The 20302-nt window shown below is 37.7% G+C and overlaps 5 protein-coding genes across 7 annotated transcripts; 2 read left to right on the forward strand and 3 right to left on the reverse strand.

Annotated features, from left to right (window-relative positions):
* Window positions 1-76: 76 nt before the first annotated feature.
* On the reverse strand, window positions 77-2334 carry LOC128209334 (uncharacterized). Its single transcript, XM_052913327.1, has 4 exons — window positions 2140-2334; window positions 1552-1728; window positions 1176-1310; window positions 77-889 (listed from the first exon to the last, which is right to left on the reverse strand). The coding sequence occupies exons 1-4, from the start codon at window positions 2228-2230 to the stop codon at window positions 729-731; spliced, it is 564 nt and encodes a 187-aa protein (XP_052769287.1). The 5' UTR covers window positions 2231-2334; the 3' UTR covers window positions 77-728.
* Window positions 2335-2567: 233 nt separating this feature from the next.
* LOC128209235 (uncharacterized) lies at window positions 2568-4619 on the forward strand. The gene is made up of 4 exons (XM_052913180.1): window positions 2568-2766; window positions 3097-3273; window positions 3480-3614; window positions 3897-4619. Exons 1-4 carry the CDS (start codon window positions 2676-2678, stop codon window positions 4067-4069), a joined length of 576 nt encoding a protein of 191 aa, XP_052769140.1. The 5' UTR covers window positions 2568-2675; the 3' UTR covers window positions 4070-4619.
* A 2051-nt stretch (window positions 4620-6670) lies between these two features.
* Window positions 6671-8308, reverse strand: LOC128208937 (uncharacterized). Its single transcript, XM_052912660.1, has 3 exons — window positions 8028-8308; window positions 7480-7791; window positions 6671-7286 (listed from the first exon to the last, which is right to left on the reverse strand). The coding sequence occupies exons 1-3, from the start codon at window positions 8116-8118 to the stop codon at window positions 7114-7116; spliced, it is 576 nt and encodes a 191-aa protein (XP_052768620.1). The 5' UTR covers window positions 8119-8308; the 3' UTR covers window positions 6671-7113.
* Window positions 8309-8508: 200 nt separating this feature from the next.
* LOC128207866 (cdc42 homolog) lies at window positions 8509-12878 on the reverse strand. 3 transcript variants are annotated; one of them, XM_052911035.1, is made up of 4 exons: window positions 12414-12878; window positions 11430-11587; window positions 9486-9544; window positions 8509-9322 (listed from the first exon to the last, which is right to left on the reverse strand). In XM_052911035.1, the coding sequence occupies exons 2-4, from the start codon at window positions 11584-11586 to the stop codon at window positions 8915-8917; spliced, it is 624 nt and encodes a 207-aa protein (XP_052766995.1). In that variant the 5' UTR covers window position 11587; window positions 12414-12878; the 3' UTR covers window positions 8509-8914. The 3 variants fall into 3 exon arrangements, with proteins under 3 accessions (XP_052766995.1, XP_052766996.1, XP_052766997.1); XM_052911036.1 differs by lacking the exon at window positions 12414-12878 and adding an exon at window positions 11968-12167; XM_052911037.1 differs by lacking the exons at window positions 11430-11587; window positions 12414-12878 and adding an exon at window positions 10617-11419.
* A 2725-nt stretch (window positions 12879-15603) lies between these two features.
* Window positions 15604-20040, forward strand: LOC128207865 (cell division control protein 42 homolog). The gene is made up of 4 exons (XM_052911034.1): window positions 15604-16346; window positions 18737-18795; window positions 19043-19237; window positions 19422-20040. The coding sequence occupies exons 1-4, from the start codon at window positions 16160-16162 to the stop codon at window positions 19617-19619; spliced, it is 639 nt and encodes a 212-aa protein (XP_052766994.1). The 5' UTR covers window positions 15604-16159; the 3' UTR covers window positions 19620-20040.
* The last annotated feature ends 262 nt before the right edge of the window (window positions 20041-20302 follow it).

A 20302-nucleotide genomic window follows, 5' to 3' on the forward strand; every position in this document is an offset into this window, starting at 1 on the left:
GATAACGCACCAATACAATAATTGTCTTATAAAAAATGATATATTAGACGGAACAACGTTAAAATTTAGCATTTTTTTATTTATTCAAAACTATAACACATGACATAGTGAGCATAATATAAATAACACGAGTATAGTCATTCAATATGAACTTAATTAAGAGTAAAAATCCCGAAAACGAGCCAATGAAAAACATAATATCACATTTAGTAAACAAGTTTAATAAATTTCTTATCGGATTGCCACGAACACGTACACCATGTTTACGACACTTTATCACAAATTGTGTATGTATTTGTTTTTTTAAAAACATCAAGACGTACAAATTATGAGCATATTTACACATACATACACGACACTCATGGCCAAAATTCACTTTTCATTTGACCACCTGATGTTCTCTAATATGGTAATAGAAGTAAACATGCATGTGGAATTCATCAAGAGTTACTATAGAATGAAAATCCGTGACGCGCTGGAATCAGCTACCCTACATGGTAATGCACAATTACATTGGTCCTATGTGCTTCTCTTCCCCATTCCCGTCAAAAAAAACTTAAGTTCATCGAGATGAACACGGAGATCGACGAGACTGCCAGGATCTTGACGATAGGCATTTCAATTCATGGTTTTCAAATCGACTACCGGACATCATGCGCTTGTGGTGTCCTGGATTTGTGAGACGGTGCCACTAAAGATGCTGATGATATGTCTTGATTCAAGGTGACCTATCTCCTGTTCTTAAATTCTTTCACCATAGTGGATAGCTGGCTCATGGCTTCATAGATTCCCTCTCCGGTCGGCGCACAAGTGCTTTGAACGAACCACTTCCGGTCCCTCAGTTTACTGAGATGCAGCTGCTCTGCCACACCCGCTGTTCCCAGGGCATCTATAAGAATATATAAGTAGTATGCTTAATCATACATTAAAAACGTAGCAAAGGAACATAATTTAATGAGTCAATGGTATATCCGAAGAAGAAGGCCATAAACGCACAAAAATATTAACTACGTGAAAATCTCGCTTGACGGTGGCTTATAAATGCGAATAAATTGATACCATGAGCGAACATACATACAACTCACAAACTCAGACGAAAGCAAAATGGTCCAATATTTGAAACCTGGATCTGAAAAATCACCATGTCTAGCTTAAGCTGATGATAATCTTCTTACTAGGCATGTCTTGTTTGTTAGCGAGGACGACGACAGGAACGCCCCTCATCTCGTCACTCTCAAGGATACCAAACAGCTCCTCCCGGGCCTCCGCCATCCGACTCCGGTCCGAGCTGTCAACTACGTACATCAGACCTGCAGGCGTATAAAAAAGTTATCTTAGAATAAAATGAAAACGTTTTATTGTAAATGCATAGACGCGCATGATTATTGAGTGTACCGTGTTGATGTTATTATAAATACATGAATATTGTATTTGTCAAAACCTGTGCGCATAACAAGTTTAACTTCCATGCAATAACTCAGATGAATTCAGATAACATTATTTATCAATACGTTATCATCCAAATATCAGTAAGAAAAACGATCAACGTACCATCTGAATTTCTGTAATAATGCATCCACAACTGGCGAATCCTTTGCTGACCGCCAACGTCCCAGACTGTGAACGTGAGGCCCTTCACGGGGGACACAGTCTCCACGTTAAACCCGATCGTAGGAATCGTGGACACGGTCTCGTTCAGTTTCAACTTATACAAAACTGTCGTCTTCCCTGGAAAACATTTATAAGTGAATTAATGAGATAGAGTTAATGAAATATATGGGTTATTCCGATTTCTTCATAGCAAGTAGTAGTAGTAGTAGTAGTAGTAGTAGTAGTAGTAGTAGTAGTAGTAGTAGTAGTAGTAGTGGTAGTGGTAGTGGTAGTGGTAGTGGTAGTGGTAGTGGTGGTAGTGGTAGTGGTGGTGGTGGTGGTGGTGGTGGTGGTGGTGGTAGTAGTAGTAGTAGTAGCAGTAGTAGTAGTAGCCTATTACTACTACTTCTACTACTACTACTATACGTACTATACTACGTACTATAATACTAATACTAATAATACTAATACTTATACTACTACTAGTAGTATATTAGTATTATTAGTATGTACATCAGATTTGTGAACTAAAAAGAAACATTTTTTTACCTGCAGCATCAAGTCCCAACATAACGACACGCGCCTCCGTCTGTCCCCATTCTCCAAACAAGTCTGCCAGGCGAGAGAGAAACAGCCCCATGTTCAATAGCGAATATAGTGATCAGTACTTTACAAGCGAATTATCAGGGTTGGTGTATGAAATAAGTTTTGTTTTCAAATACTAATGTTTTGCTTTTATATTGAGAAAACAGTAATATATCAACTGTTCGTTGTCAAAGTGTGCACGCTGTACAATGACAGATATAACATGACAGCGTGGAGAAAATGACGTCACTAGTAATACTGATTGGATGATAAAAATACTCCGGTAAATGATTGGGTATTAAAAAAGAAATACGGTTTTTGCCATGTCTATATTTAGAAATGTAAACACAGTTTCACAGCTGAACACGTGTATAATGACAACGAAACAAATACGCTTCAATCGCTATTTAGGAACATTACTGAGTCTTAGAGTTTAGCAATTTGCAATCTCTACACAATATGCTGAAAGTTTACACTTGTATCTTAAATAAGCACATGAAATGGGACTGTTTATAGCGAAACTATATTCTTTGTTTGACGAGTGGGGAAATAATCCTGCACGTATTATAATGCTTGGATTGGATGCAGCAGGTAATACCAATCATGGACTGCCATATTTCGCACTTATTGAATGGTTTTTAATAAGTTGTACCAGTATGCACGTATTTTTTCCTTACTGATACGCAGTATTCGACAGGGACATTGAGGATTGATCGGGACTAGAGAGGGATACCTTTGCGTTCCGCAGAACCCCAAAATGTGGGAATATTCGGTACACAGACTCCTATAAATCGTGGTGCGCAAGGGCATGTGGGAGGCGGGGGATTGGGGATTGCACCCTTAAAATTGACATGCATGTAAGCTATATATATAACAGAAACTAACATTGTGGCATATTAAACGGTTTGAATATACTTTCAGGAAAGACAACCGTTTTGTACAAGTTGAAGCTGAACGAGACCGTATCCACGATTCCCACGATCGGGTTTAACGTGGAGACCGTATCTCCCGTGAAGGGTCTCAAGTTCACCGTCTGGGACATTGGAGGTCAATCAAAAATCAGACCGCTGTGGAGACAGTACTTCAAAGATGCCGATGGTATGCATTTTTGTTTGATTCGTAGCATATTATTTTACATAATATAACTTCGGACGTAAATATTTTACTAATAGTTGTACCTCATGCTTGATATAAGAATAATTGCTGTTATCATGTCAGAGGGAAACGTATATTTTGATTCGTAATTACTAATTAAACAGTAATTTCCGTGCTGCACATAATTTACAAAACACAACATATTACAGGTCTGATATACGTAGTTGACAGCTGTGATCGGAGCCGGATGGCGGAGGCCCGGGAAGAATTGTTCGGCATCCTCGAAAGTGAAGAAATGAGGAGCGTCCCCGTCGTCGTCCTCGCTAACAAACAGGATCTTACAGGTAGCTCAAGATTAAAACAACCGTAAACTTATAATAATAATAATAATAATAATAATAATAATAATAATAATAATGATAATAATAATAATAATAATAATAATAATAATAATATCATTCTGTTTGACTTTGAATTGTCAAAAGCGATGAGTGTGTTGGCTTAAATATAAGTATCAGCTAGTAGTGCTTTTATTAAATGCACCAGTGTTGGTCATTGATGAAATGTCAATCACAATAAAGAGGTGAAATATTATTTACTCTAACTAGTCATTATTTCCTTTGAAGATGCGTTGGAACCATCGGGTATCATCGACGCTCTCTGCTTACGTCAGCTGACAGACCGTAAGTGGTATGTGAAGGGAACTAGTGCTCGCACGGGAGACGGGCTATTTGAGGGAGTCGAACAGCTGGCCACGCTCGTGAATGACTTCAAACAGTCATACAGATCACCTCCGTAAAATTTTAAAATTATATAATTGTATATTGATGTTGTTGCATGCTAAAATAACGGTTGTTTTGGGAAAACAAACTCTGTTTCAGTGAACCGCATGCATGTTTTAAAAAGTAAGATTAGCACACATGAGACTGTCACTCGTGTTAAGACAATTCTTACTGCTGATCATTAATCCATATGTTTTACTAATTTATGTGTTTGTTGTTCAGTTGATGTTTACAGTTTTGTATGTTTTATGATTAAACGTTAAAAAGAACACTTTTCTTATTTAATTAGCGTACATGTATTACAGTGGTTCCCGATTGAAACACGTTATAGATGTAACAGATATAAACTTGTTGTGTGTGATATTTCATCGTTCAGCATATCAACATCAGTATTAAATTCATAATTAGTCGGAATATCTAAAATGAAACTAGACTGGGCTACGTTACTTATTATTATTTTTTTTTTAAAGTGAAACTAGACTAGGCTACGTTACTTTTCGTATTTTTTTTATATTTTTTGAGAAATGGATAGTACATATTAATTAATGAGAAACGATAATGAATAAATTTAACTACTTGTAGGTGCAATAATAGCATGTAGCGATTGTTATGAGGAAATTCGTATTCATACGATACCTTATAAAATTTAGATGCTTTTATATTAAACCTTATCTGAAGTATATAACATATGATAACATAGTGTACCCTGAAGAGACATAATAAATACCAATATAAAGAGATTAAACCTTCATTAGAATACGAAAAATACCTCGATATTTTACCAACAAATTTACGCTTGTACTTCTCCAGACTAAGGTTATCTGTATTTCCTCTGAGAATTCAGACTGGTAGATATGCCAGAAACCGAATACCTCGAGAGGAACGGTACTGTTTAACTTGCAATACTAACGATATTGAAGATGAATTTCATTTTATATGCATATGTCCATGTTATTCCGATGTTAGGAAGAAATATTTAAAACGTTGTCACTATATGCACCCTTCTGTATACAAATTTCTACGATTATTGAAATCAAATGATAGAAATGAATTAATTAAACTAGCTTTGTATATTAAATATGCTCCTGTTATTCGAAATAATTTGTTGAATGTTGAAAGATAAATATTAAGTTCAGCCTCCATTTTTTGTTACACATAGTAAATGATAGTATGTTGCTTTGTTACACATAGTATGTTGTGTTATATAAAACAAAAACGTATTTACCATTACATGTTGTATATACACGTTGACATGTTTTATGAAAATATATATGTTTATGTAGATGATGTACATTGTACAAGTCTAAATAAAAATGTCTGTCTGTCTGTCTGTCTGTCTGTCCTGAAGTCTATAACATGTGATAACATATATAGTGTACCCTGAAGTCTATAACATGTGATAACATAGTGTACCCTGAAGTATATAACATATGATAACATAGTGTACCCTGAAGTCCATAACATATGCTAACAAAGTGTACCCTGAAGTCCATAACATGTGATAACATAGTGTACCCTGAAGTATATAACATATGATAACATAGTGTACCCTGAAGTATATAACATATGATAACATAGTGTACCCTGAAGTATATAACAAATGATAACATAGTGTACCCTGAAGTCTATTAAAATGATAGCATTGTGTACCCTGAAGTCTACAACATATGAACACAGTGTGTACCCTGAAGTATATAACATATGATAACATAATGCACCCTGAAGTCTATAACATATGATAACATATTGTACCCTGAAGTCTATAACATATTATAACATAGTGTACCCTGAAGTCAATAACATATGATAACATAGTGTACCCTGAAGTCTATAACATATGATAACATAGTATATCACGCACCCAACATGAATGACGCAACGCCATTGGTCCAGGACTGGTCACGCGGTGAGCCCATATTTTTCCATATTGGGTCATCAATTTATATCGTTCCAAAATGGCGTCCATTATCCGATTCCGATGAATAAATGAAACATTTAAACGTCCCTGTACATAACGTAACTTTGACCTTGGACAATTACATAAAAACGTGTAAACAGGTTGTCGACATGATATATACGTTACGGGGTTAGTTGGTGACCCGATATGGGATATACGGGGCGCAGGAAGCAATATTCGATATGGTTTCTCTACTTACCCCGAAACTTAAAATATCCTGAAGTCTACAATTATGCTAACCTAGTGTACCCTGAAGTCTATTACATGTGCTAACATAGTGTACCTTGACGTCTTCAACATGTGCTAATATCATGTACTCTGAAGTCTACAACATGTGCTAACATAGTGTACCCTGAAGTCTATAACATGTGCTATAAATTTGGTATACAATTGTAGACTATTTCGTCTTCACTGTATCATATTACCTCACCATTGGTGCCACCAAATACAATTCGAATACCCTTACAAATAAGATATCATCGATACTGGGAACTATATCTCATATGCATACGAAACCCTGAGAATTTTTACTTGTGCATTATAGAAAGCATGTTTCAAGCTAAACGATTATTTTTTCGAAGTCGCAGTGCTTTTATTGAACTTCAAGATAATATCCGTATATTAATGTAATGGCTTATCTAAGTAACTAAACAATAAAAAGTCCAATTGTAAGTATTTATTTTAAATCAACAAAAACACACATCAATATTGCACAACAAGTAAGGTACGAAATGGATATAACGCATATAAAAATATACCAATTTACAAACAATATAATAGAAATATAACAGAAATGCAAATCACGTGGATTATCACAGTCTCAAGACAGGTGTGTACACTATTAATTTTGTGACACGGTACCGAAGTAGACGATTATTATGATAAATGCAGTTGTAATAACATGCATATTTTTATACATCACACTGTATGATGGAACTCGTAAAATATGATGTTCTTTCGATATGGTAATAGAAAATCAATGTTCCAGTCTACGCTCAACACATGCGCGCACGATCGTGCACATGACAGTAACAGTGAACAACACGTACAGTTATTCAGTGTGTCAGTGAACGGGGTATTTTCTCTGGTGTCCGTCCGGACTCCTCAGTACGGGCTGTTGTTTCCTTTTTTGAATTCTTTGACCATGGTGGACAGGTGCGACATGCCGTCATAAATCCCGTCTCCGGTCGTGGCGCACGAGCCGTGCACGTACCACTTCCGGCCAGTCAACTTGTTAAGGCACAACTGGTCCACAACACCCGAAGTCGACAGAGCGTCTGAAAGACAAAGTCATCGTTATTACTTTCAGTTGCAAACAAACTTATACATGTTAATTTACGTATTATTTACTGCTATCTGACATCCGCAATGTAAATATGTATATATTTGAACGAGAATGTTTAAGTGTCACTTAAAACAACAGCAGTTAGTGTTGCTGTTAAATGAGATGGCAAACATGTGGAAACTTACTCGGGAGATCCTGTTTGTTAGCGAGAACGACGACTGGGACGCCCCTCATCTCGTCACTCTCAAGGATACCGAACAGCTCCTCCCGGGCTTCCGCCATCCGGCTCCGGTCCGAGCTGTCAACCACGTATATCAAGCCTTCAGCGTTTTGGAAGTAGTGGCGCCATAGAGGTCGGATCTTATCCTGTCCACCGACGTCCCAGACGGTGAACGTGAGGCCCTTCACGGGAGACACGGTCTCCACGTTAAACCCGATCGTGGGAATCGTGGATACGGTCTCGTTCAGCTTCAACTTGTACAAAACGGTTGTCTTTCCTGTGAATATCAAGTTAAATACGTGAGACCTACTGGTACATAACGATCAACTGCCAAGTAAACAGAAAAAACTACACGCATTTAATAAAAAATGGAAATTTGTTGAAAAGGCATGTTTTAAAGATAATAAAACAGACTTAAATGTTTTTATGTACATGTAATCTTGAAACTAACGAAACGTAATGGGCTTATATAAAATGTCGGATTTTAAGGTTCAAAGTTCAAACGGTCCCTACCTGCGGCATCTAGCCCGAGCATCAGGATCCTGGCCTGGGTCGTGCCCCAGTCCTCAAACAGCTTGGAAAGTCTCGATAGAAGTAAACCCATAGTGTATTACAATAGTAATCAATGAATTCAAAATAAAAAGTTAAAAATCCGCAGCTTTTATATCACAGCTAACTTTATTTCTCTAATTTCTCTTTGCTTTCTGATTTAATATGGACTTGCGGCGTTTTATATGGTCTGAATTTGCTTTCGCGTACACGTGAAATCGCTGACATTTCGGGATTGTAGTCATTTTCCGACAGCTGTACATCGACAGATAGCGCTAGCCAGCGTGGCAGTATAGTGCGTCAATAACAGGAAGTACTGAGACGATTGGCTAGTATTTATAAAACGCCTATATTTAGGTATAATGCTAAGCAACGTGTAAACAAAAACAACGATACACGTGTTCGATGTAAACATCATTTTTAACCAGGATAATGTCGCTTTATCGGAGATCATGTTTTTATTTGTTCAATGTTGATCATGAATTTACAAACATTTTAACCTTAATCAAAATACTTCTATACCTACAAGTTTGAACACAATTCGTTACTATTAATATGATCATTTATACTGTATATATATACTGTTAAGAATTAAATTTCTATAACATGTACAGTTCCTTGTGCAGTCACATACGCTAAACTTTTATTTTGAATCCTTTACTCCATTCACTGCACGAATATGTACACCCGATATATTACTTTGAATTACACACTTAACGGTCAAAAGTTTCAAATGTATACCGGTGTTTTTCTTTGGTATCAAATAATAATAATAATATAAATACGAGAAATCACAGAAATGCCATAGCGCTAAGCACATTAGTATGCATCATACATGTATCATCTACATATCACAATATTTTACACAGTGCGGTTCGTTTCTTGGGTCTGCGAGTCACCGGTTGGGGATTAATCACGGCGAGTATGGCGTTATCAAACACTGCCTTCAAGCCCTTCTGGGTGAGTGCCGAGCACTCCACATAACAGTTAGCACCGATCCTGTTGGCCAGCCGGATACCCATCTCATACGTAACAGGCTTCTGACGGTTCTTCTGTAGCCGCTGCAACTCGTAAAAGTTGTCTCTGAGGTCGACCTGCGTGCCGACCAGTATAAAGGGCGTGTCCTCGCGGTAGTGATGCACTTCCGGTGCCCATTTCTCCTCCACGTTCTCGAATGATGTGGGCGCCACAACGGAAAAGCAGACGACAAACACATCCGTATCTGGGTACGCTAGCACGCGCAGTCGGTCGTAGTCCTCCTGCGAGAGAAATAAATAACTTCAGTTACCGCGAAAGTCAAAGTTTAATTGCATGTTCCAAGGACAAGATTGAGTAATATTGAGCATTATATTGTATTAGGTCTTAACGAAGCTTAAATGTCAATAAGGTGTTTCTATTTAACCCAATCTGGTTAACACCGACCTGTCCTGCCGTGTCGAATAGACCCAAAATCAGCGGTTTGTTACACACGGAGAGACTCACTGAAAACAACATAGTTTAATATTAAAATTATTACATAAAGTGTTGCAAATCATTAGGAGTTTTAAAATTATGATACTGAAGGCAAGAAGCCTTCAACAAATGTTGTTAGTAATGTGAATCAATAAAAGACTGCATCATGATTGGTTGGTTGCCATTTTCCCCTGATGCTACCAATGTATTCAATAAAGGTTAAAATACGCCACCTTACTATGAGCCCTTGTGGGCAAGTGAATATGGTATCAGTTGTCTAAAAATATGTACCTATGTGGGTTCGCTCCCCGCTATAACCAGGGTTTTTATTCTTAAATTGTTGTTGTTTTCTGCAATTTCGGTTTCAAAACGTAAAATAATTATAATATAAGTGTTTTCAGATGCATTACAGACAAAAAGCATTTTTTTGGTTTCAAACCATGAGCGAGTTCCTTTAAAAGGAGTGCTACGATGATAAGAATAGCGGTATAGATACATTGTATGTGTTGCTAGAGCGGACCCTAAACTCGTTTATACTCTTCATTACTTTTATTGACAGTAATAGAAGAAAAACGGCTTAAAGCAATGTGTTTCGAGCCGTATCAAGTATTACGCAAGAGAGAAAGCTTATTCATCTCCAGAAACGCTTTTTATTTCCAATTATCTGAGTGGATCTGAAAGAAGCAGTTGATTATAGTGCCGACGGTGGGGCCAGGATGTGCGAGCTTATCCGGCTATCTGCCTGCACATCTCCCATATATCAGCCCAGGTACCCAGATAATCACTGGCAGATACACCAGCAAAAACTTTCCAACTTTTGACAGGTTGTTTAAACTTCACTGGTAATCTTTGAAATTCTAAGGCTGCATTCTGTACGGTAATGCATCAGTTGGCTGTACTTTCAAACACTGCAACTGCCTTTTCTCATGTTGCTTATAGTTTCCAATGTATCCTGATGAAGAAATGTTTGTTTTTGTCGGAAGCTCATGCCAGCTTGGTATCTAATTGATTAGATTATGCCAATTTGGTTTAATTCAAAGGCATTCCTCCTGGAGACATTTTAACGTAATTTGAATTCATTAGTTTTACTAACGTACGTACCAGGTATATTATTATAGTGGTAACGTCTAACTTGTACCTCTGATATCATTCATATCGTAAACAAGACTCATTGCTATAAATGATCTCTTCCACACCAGCTAATTCAAAATACTTTTTCATCATTTTGCATAACGCAAGGATTCTCCCGATATGGATACCCTTCTAATGGTTCCAGAAATAATTGTTCGGAAGTTAAACGTTCCTGTAAGCTCGAGTCTCAGAGCATGGCAACAACGGAACATCTGCCTCTCGGAACATCTGTCCTGTCCTAACAAAAGAAATCCATAAAACTGGTAACAGCTGTCTGTATAAATATACTGCATTCTCCGAAAAAATACACTTGCAGGCGTTATTGTATATCTCAATTGAAACTTCATGTAAGTTAACAGAAATCATCATAGTTTCAGCACCACACACACTAAATACTAAATAGCCTATGATCAGGTTAAACTTAGTATTCCTTTATATTCATCCCGTTTTAGCTGTGAATTTCGAGTCTCCTTCCTGGATAGAAACCAGACCTGGTATCCATTTTTGGGGAACTCTGAGAATTTTACCTGGTATGGATCGAATAATTAAACCCACTGGGTGAGAGATGGAAACCTATACCACTATTCCATCCCACCTCGGTTTAACATCCAAATCTGTTACATTTCTAATTAAAAGGTTACGTGGTTAAGAGTACATTCAGAGTCTAACGCTCTGCCGTACCTGCGTACATGAGGTTGTGAGTACAATCAGAGTCTAACGGTCTGCCGTACCTGCGTACATGAGGTTGTGATTACAATCAGAGTCTAACGCTCTATCGTATACCTGCGTAATTGTCGAATACAGTTGGGACGTACTCGGAGGGGAACTTGTTGGTGGCGTAGCTGACAAGCATGCACGTCTTGCCGACGGCTCCGTCTCCGACAACCACACATTTAATGTAGTCCGTCCTCGGCGGGTTCAGGCGGTGGCAGCCATTCATCCTGAAACATGCCGGTGGAAGAACATTGACATATCGTTGGTTCAAATGATAAGTTATGGCGTTAGGTCATATGGTTTATCATACCGCTATTACTTAGGATCAAATTATATACTAGGACAATACAAATAATGTCATTTTTTTTCAAGGGATACAAGGCATGATGTAGTTTGCAATGTTTATATGTTTCAGTTATACATGGTCAACGTATAATTAGGACATAATACATGTTTTCATTTGATGAAACTCAGAAACTATGTAATTGTTATACCATTATATCTGAATGATGTATTTTGTAATATCTCTTGAGAACCTATTAAATTTAAGTCAGGTTAATGCTAGCGTTTCATCAAACTTTAATCAAATTTATCTTTATGTAATTACCGTCCCAGGTTTCAATGCTCCTTGATGAAACGAGATCTTTCATTTCGAGAAGATAAAGCAATTTAATGTTTTTCAATTAATCTTGGTTCTTAGGTAACGTGTTTGAAAGATGCCTTGGAAACCGAAATTGAGAAATCAAGTATACGAGTGTATCACATTTACGCTGAAGAGAAAAAAAATATATTTTAAGTATACTGAGTTATAAGAAACGATATTTTGAAAGCCATGTAAGATTTAAATTGTTCTTTATCGACATTTATTTCCGTGTCAATTATGATTTCGGTGTATTTTCTGATCGGAGAAATAAACACTCCAATAAAAAAACTAAAGTATAATTATATTCTGAAGTCGTCACTTTGCATAAGTTTCCGTTGCAACCCGTACTTAAACAATCCAGGGTTAATAACAGCACTTGAAATGAATTAAGTTTGGAGTAGTTTAATTACCTTTCTGTTTGACATCAACAGAACCTTTGTGATACATTGTTTTCATAATGTTTTCTCAAAACACTTGAGTTCATATCCGAAATCCATTGAAATCGTTCGTGAGGACACAAAGCCAATTACATTGTCCCCGGAACTGCGCGAAAGACAGGCTGCCGGACACAGATAACTGCCGCTACTTCCGGTGACTGGATACAAGAACGTCACTGACACTTCTATATCACTACATCTTATAAGTATTAATTATTTAACATCCAAATTACGCAAATAAATGAAAAGAAATATGGATGATATTATTCGTCTTGTTATGAGCACTGTTTTTTTTTCACCGCAAATCTCCCTAGCGCACAGAGCATAAACGGTAGCTATCTGGTCGCCCCAGCGAAAACAGACTGCCTCTGTAAAAGACGCATTTTATCAAATTGCCTGCTCTCTGATGATGATGCTCCACTATAAACTAAATGAAGATTTGTGAGTTCTCTTGAATTACAGTTTTATAAGGTGCACACTAATTCAGAGAGCATACATCAGCTATGTTTTATAAATACGTGTTATTGTAATAACATTTACAGCTGTTTATAATATTAAAGCACAAGGTCTCGCAGTCAATTTTATAACTTGTACTTGAATAACTGGGCTGCCCACCGAAATAATCAGAGATCGGCTTCGTTTTCAGTCAACCGTGATGATTAGCAATACAAGGTAACTTATCGCCTTGACTATCAAAAACCAACCTGGCATTTCTGTCGGGAATGATCCTATTACCTTCAAGATGTTCCATGCTGACATGGTCGTGGGTGTTAATCTCCGAATCAAACTTTCTCTGTTGTACTCTGAAAAACGTGATGTACCATGTAAAGATGTTATCCTGTAAACGATCCATCTTCTTTATTAAACAAAGATTGTTAAGCGATGGCGATGATACCCTTTTGTTTGCATGCATACACTACCTTTTTGATACGGGCTTGTATACGTTTTGATACGTTCTAGGGGCGTTGATACGTTTGAGGGACTTTGCTACATTCGAGGGGCTTGGATACATTCGAGGGGCTTTTGATACATTCGAGGGGCTTTTGAAACATTCGAGGGGCTTTTGATACATTCGAGGGGCTTTGATACGTTCGAGGAGCTTAGATACATTCGAGGGGCCTTGAAACGTTCCAGGGGCTTTGATACATTCGAGGGGCGTTGATACGTTTGAGGGACTTTGTTACATTCGAGGGGCTTTGATACGTTAGAGGGGCTTTTATACGTTCGAGAGTCTTTGATACGTCCGAGAGGCTTTGATACGTTCGAGAGGCTTTGATACGTTAGAGGGGCTTTTATACGTTCGAGAGGCTCTGATACGTTCGAGGGGCTTTTTAACGTTCGAGAGGCTTTGATACGTTAGAGGGGCTTTTATACGTTCGAGAGGCTTTGATACGTTGGAGGGGCTTTTATACGTTATAGAGGCTTTGATACGTTCGATAGGCTTTGATACGTTAGAGGGGCTTGTATACGTTCGAGAGGCTTTGATACTTTCGAGGGGCTTTGATATGTTCCAGAGGCTTTTGATTCGTTAGAGGGACTTATATACGTAAGAGGGGCTTTGATACCTTGGAGGGGCTTTTATACGTTGGGGGGGGGGGCTTTGATACGTTCGAGAGTCTTTGATACGTTAGAGGGGCTTTTATACGTTCGAGAGACTTTGATACTTTCGAGGTGCTTTGATACGTTCGAGAGGCTTTTGATTCGTTAGAGGGGCTTTGATACGTTCGAGGGGCTTTGATACGTTCGAGGGACTTTTATACGTTCGAGAGGCTTTGATACGTTCGAGCGGCTTTGGTACGTTCGAGAGGCTTTGATACGTTGGAGGGGCTTTGATACGTTCGAGGGACTTTCATACGTTCGATAGTCTTTGATACGTTTGAGGGGCTTAGATACGTACGAGGGGCGTTGATACCTTTGAAGAGCTTTGATACGTTCGAGGGACTTTGATACGTTCCAGGTGCTTTGATACGTTCCGTTCGAAGGGCGTTGATACGTTTCATGGGCTCTGATACGTTTTGATGCGTTCGAGGGGCTTTGATACATTCGAAGGGATTTGATACAAAATACGGTGGACGATAAAATAAAACAAGGAAAGCAAATGTGGAAATAAAGTGTGTAATATTTGCCACTGCTTATTTTGAGGTCAAGGACGATCGGTTTACTCGTTTATTGTTCATGATACTAATTTTTGACTGGACGATAATTTGAAAAGAAAGATATGGTCAACCAGCTGACAGTTTGACTTCATAAGGTGCCATCCCAGGCTTTGTTCAATAGGCGAGTTACGCCCCAGCAGGTAGATTGACGCATCTGCTAACCAGCTGCCCCTCTGTTGATGGGGAATCTCCATCTCTGTATATTTTCATGTCTTCTTGTAAACAAACTTCTGCAAATGTTTTGCTCGATTAATATTTAATGGATTTTAACCTGTAAATACCAATTAATGATTCTAAGTATGTTTTGAACTGTTCTGAGAAAGTTTAGTGGCACTGTACGTGTTATAAGCGTCGGACAAATCCAAGCGAAGCATATCGTAATATCTGTCTTTATTTAAGCCGTTTTACATAAGAACTTACTATACAGAATATCAATATCCATTTACTCATGTAAAAAGTGAACAAGGCTCAGCTTTATATTGTTTGCATACAATTTCAGATTTATCAAGTTCAGGAAACTAATGTCACCTACTGAGGTATCCAATAACAACATGATATTGCAAAGTGGTATACATTGTTTTAACCGATATGATCCCATGTTTTATATTACCACAGCAACGATTGCTATTGAATCGAACGTCTCCCACCTTGCTTGTATAAATAGCAGATAGAAAACATTAATTTGCCTCCTTTCAATTGATTCAGGGGCAAAACAATCACTGATGAAAAAAATCATGGATATTATAAACTTGCAACAATGCTTTCCGCTTTTAAAGCACACACAAGCAGTTTTGAACTAAAGGCTGGCCTGTGATGGCTTTGTTTACAGAGTGAACAAAGAGCATTTCATTGCACAACCGATATTCCCATTGTGATCGCGAAGGATACTCTCACAGTGAAAGTTGTAACTTCCGAAATACGAGTTGGTGGACCGTTGTCTTCCTGATGCATCGCCTGATAGCGCGATGATGATGTTGACAATCAATCCTGGTTGGCCGCTCAGTGAAGTGTCGGTGCGGGAGGGCGGACGTTGAGAGTGGCGTTGACATCCGGACACGGCCAGTGGACGTAGGGCGGCTCGGGCGGCTGTAGCGCCTGTCAGTGTTTGACAGCTGTGTTAGCGAGTGCACCGAGATTCTCCCTGCTTAGAAGGAAAATATCGTAACAATTATTGTTTGATGCGTGAGAAACAGTATTTATTGTGAGGCAACGGTTACATTATGTAAACAAACGTTGTTGTTAGAAACTCAGTTACAACTTTGGTGTTATTAAAAAAGGATTTATTTGTTAATTTTAATGATAAGAAAGGTTTAGCCAAAAATAGTGTTTCTTGTGTGACTGGATAATTGCCAAATAAATAGCACATACTGATCCGACGGAAATATTTAGAGAGAAAAAACATGAAGGGTTTGCCATAAAAGGAACTAGCTCAGCAAAAAACAACATAACTAAGAAGCCAGATCAATTCGCAGTGTCAACTGTATACTTGATAATGACCTTATCGTGGGCATTTTTAAATGAGCCCTGTGGCCGGTACACATTCTCTAGGTCCTAAGACCCCTAATGTCAGTGGAAAGCCGGAGGTACTCCAAAATGAAGCAGAAGTACGAGTTCCGGGACCAGCGCCCCACATGCATCAAATGCGTCCTGGTGGGCGACGCCGGCGTCGGAAAGACGTCTCTTGCGGCTCGAATATCCTCCCGGAAATTCAAGCCAGATTACGTCCCCACCGTCTTCGACAACTACGCCGGTATGACTTTTTATTATGTAAAGACGTAATGTGAGTTATAATTATAGAAGATGATAACCACTTTAGAATAAAATCAATATATTAGTATCAATGATGTTGAGACATCGATGTGGGATGAGCAGATCTAACTAAATATTTAATATATTTGGGATTGTCCTTTTGAAAGATCAACAAATAAAGTTTAAAGTCATTCATTCAACACAACATCTACTCTTTAAACTATTGTGACATTTAGTATTCATGTTTTCAAGGAAATTTATGTATGTTTATAATATGCGAAATCCGTGCACCGAGATTCACATTTCACAGAAAATTATATGTAAGTAAAACCCCATTAGTCGTACGATTGAAAAGTTGCGCCAGATGTTACATTTTCTGAGTCAGCCTTTGCCACTGGAAAGATAATCAATGGATACAAGGTGCAGTCTTCTCCATCAGACAGAGAACGCACCTCCAGTTCACAAACATTACTCATTCATTATTACAAGGATGGGAAAATCGCTGATCTCAGAATTTATCAATCAAAACAACGAAAATAACATATTTAAAGATAGAACATTGTTAGTACGTGTCTATTGACGGTAAACAATATCGAGTGATCTAGAATCAGGGAATGAACCTGTCGGGAGCATATTGATCATTACTACACGTAATATGTGTTTCACAGAACCGAGGTGTCTGGTACTAAAAATTGCGTTTGTTTATTTCAATGGATGTGAAACATTTCTTTGAAGCGTTTTGATAGGGATCTCGCCATTGTAAATCCAGCATCATTTTTTTTAAACAGCAACTTGAATTCCGTGATTCAGATATGTCGGGAGCGCTCGTCGTATTTATTCTAGTAAGGGAAACCTCTGACCTATTGACCCCAAAATCAATCGGGGTCATCAATTGATCGAGCAACGACGACTGCTGGGCAATCCCAATGTGTCTGGCACACGCGAACGGAAAATCGAATGTTCTCCTTAAACATACTTAATCTCACCCTGGTGTATTTTTGGGGACGCGTTTATAGGGCAACAAATAGAAAAATGTTTTTTTTTCTTTTTATAAAATGCCAATAAGTTTTGTGTTGAAAAGTACATACGAAATAACTAAAGGATGAAGATAATTTTACTTATGTATGATCTACATATATATCTGTATTTATACCACTGTTTCACTTAGCGTTATTATGTTGCAGTAAACCAATCTCGGGAAACAAATATTGTCATAATGTCAGAAAACATTTAAAGTGTACGTGTTCATGTTTGTTTCATTCTAAAAACAAATAAAAGATCAAGAATGTGTTTGGTACTTCCAAACCATCAGCTCAAACATAGGTGTGCGATAGCTTAAATTAAGGGTTTAGCATGTGAGTCGCAAAGACATATCAAACAGCCAAACTTGAAAAAGAAATAGCCATACAAATCTTCCATTTCACAATCATATGTATTGTCCTTTGTAGAAATAGTCTTCCTTCCGAGATATTTCAGAAAATGTCGTATAGAATAAATAAAGTTTGTTTCATTTGCGAACTATTTTTTACCGAACTCATCATTTTTATACACTATTTCAAACACTTTCTTTCGTTCTCTTAAGATAATATTCTGCATGTTTTCATTAACAACATATATACATGTAATTAAAATTGTCTAACCTTCTCATTACTCTGCATAACGTGTAACTTAATTCTCACGGAGAGAAACTTTATTAGCTATGCTTTCGTTTCAATCCAATTCAATATATTAATGCAAATACTTAAATTATATTTAACGTGTATTATATGTTTATATAGATATATAGATATGTTGAATAAAATATGTTTAAATCAACTATTTTTTGCAAAACCCTGCCAAAATCGAAATCGGGGGGGGGGGGGATCAATTGTTGCTTAATATTACACGAACTACTCACGGGGGGTGGGGGGTTAGGTCAAGACTTAGGTCAAATTACCCCCCCCCCTTGAATGTATTTTGCGCGTTTATTGTACGAAAAGGGAAAACCCTTTTAAACTTTTTACTCTTTTTTGGTGCTTAGAAATCCATATTTCAAAATTGATATGAAAATCGTAAAATTCTTTAACATTATTTCTATTAAGGGTTTCTTTCACGTTTGAAAATATGACAGGAAATTCTATATTTGCCGAAAGCGTAAATAACGCTATTTAAAATTAACTGACTCCAGGCTCGGATTTACACAAACCTGTTCATTGGAGTATTTGCCAGTTGTTGTTTCGTCTTTGTTGATAAAAACAAGTCTAATAACTCAATTTGAACAAAGTTTGAATAAAAATGTTGCAAATATGAATTCTGTGAACGGGTCCCTCAAGGTGCGGTGAAACGAGGGCAGATGTTCAGGCGCCAATAATAAGCCAATATCAACAAGGTTTGACTTATTGTGTATTTCAGCGACTGTGATGCTGGACGACAAGCCAGTCCACTTCAGCCTCTTTGATACGGCCGGCAAGGTAAACTTGAAAAACTTTTCGTTAGAACTACAACGACCCCAAACACTTATTAACTTTTTTCTACATTTATAAGTGTTCAAGAAGAAAAACTTGAATTGTTTTATGACTTGCCATCAGGACAGTATGATTCAGAAGTACAAATGAGTACCAGTATAGTTACAATTGTTCTCTGAAAATAAATGTTATTACAGGAAGATAAATTACCAGTATAATTATAACTGTACTCTAAACATGAATGTTATTGCAGGAAGATTACGATCGTTTGCGCGTGATATCCTATATGAACTGTGACGTGTTTCTCGTCTGCTTCTCCGTGTACGAGCGGGAGACGCTTGAGAGCGTGGAGGGCCACTGGATACCGGAAATCCGCCAGTACCTGCCTAAGGTTCCCTACATCCTGGTCGCAACACAGATTGACAGGCGCAGCCCATCCCCTAATATGGTAAGTTTGTTTGTAGACGAGAACGTATTACAAGTCGTTACGATTACATCACGATCGTCCAATGATCGGGAATAACTCGATGTTTGCGACTTGTTCGTTGTGCGTCTGTTGTTTTCTGTCTAAATTGAGATCTCACAAAACATTTCAGACATGTTTCAGTTAATGTTTTAAATGCATATTTCAGGTTAATGATAAACCAAGTGTCACGTTCAAAGAAGCTTCCGAACTGGCTACAAGGTGCGGAGCCGCTTCGTATATCGAGTGTTCGGCGATGACATCAGAAGGAGTATGTGACGTCATACGTGACACAATAGAGACTGTGCAGAAATCTCTGGACTGTAGATCAAACAGGTCCGCCTGCTGTGGCTGCACTCTGGTGTAGCAGATGAACACAACTATTTTACTGTGATTTTATTGTGGTCCCCGGTGCTGTTTGTAAGAAGTATCGTTCAGTAAAGTGACAAAATACAAAATGTACAGATACGTCTTACAAACTCGATGAAGTGAAACATTCCATGGAATAACCTAAGTGCATTACATGAGTATGATGTAAAAACAAAGAATAATGCTCAGCTGTGACTGTCAAGATTGATACATCACATTGACCTGTCAATCATAGACTCTGACTCTGGGTTACACTAGAGCTACTGTGCCAAATCAGACTATGATCAAAATCATCGAGCTTGGCAGGAAGCTAATGTGGAATCTTGCGTCTATTCCATTTTTTGTGATACATTTTGCTTTCAAACATTTTCAAATGTTATTACTATAGAATAAAATAAACATAATGTTTGTATCATTAACATGTATGTTACATCATCTTGAAATGAAAGTCCTCTTAAATAACAAGTGCAATCGTAGGACAGCTCGGTCGACTATACACCGCTTAGAAATGAATACAATGATGAATTAAAATGTGCCTGTCAAAAACAATACAAACGTCAAATTAAAAAGTAAATAAGAAATGCCGCAATGCGCCGAAACAAGTTGTTCAATGATTGACAAAATTTAAGCCTTCGTAATGAGATTCAGTTGTAACTTTTTTTTGTTCTAATTTTAGTAACA

The sequence above is a fragment of the Mya arenaria genome, chromosome 11 (assembly GCF_026914265.1).
Source record: "Mya arenaria isolate MELC-2E11 chromosome 11, ASM2691426v1".
Classification (NCBI taxonomy): Eukaryota; Metazoa; Mollusca; class Bivalvia; order Myida; family Myidae; genus Mya; species Mya arenaria.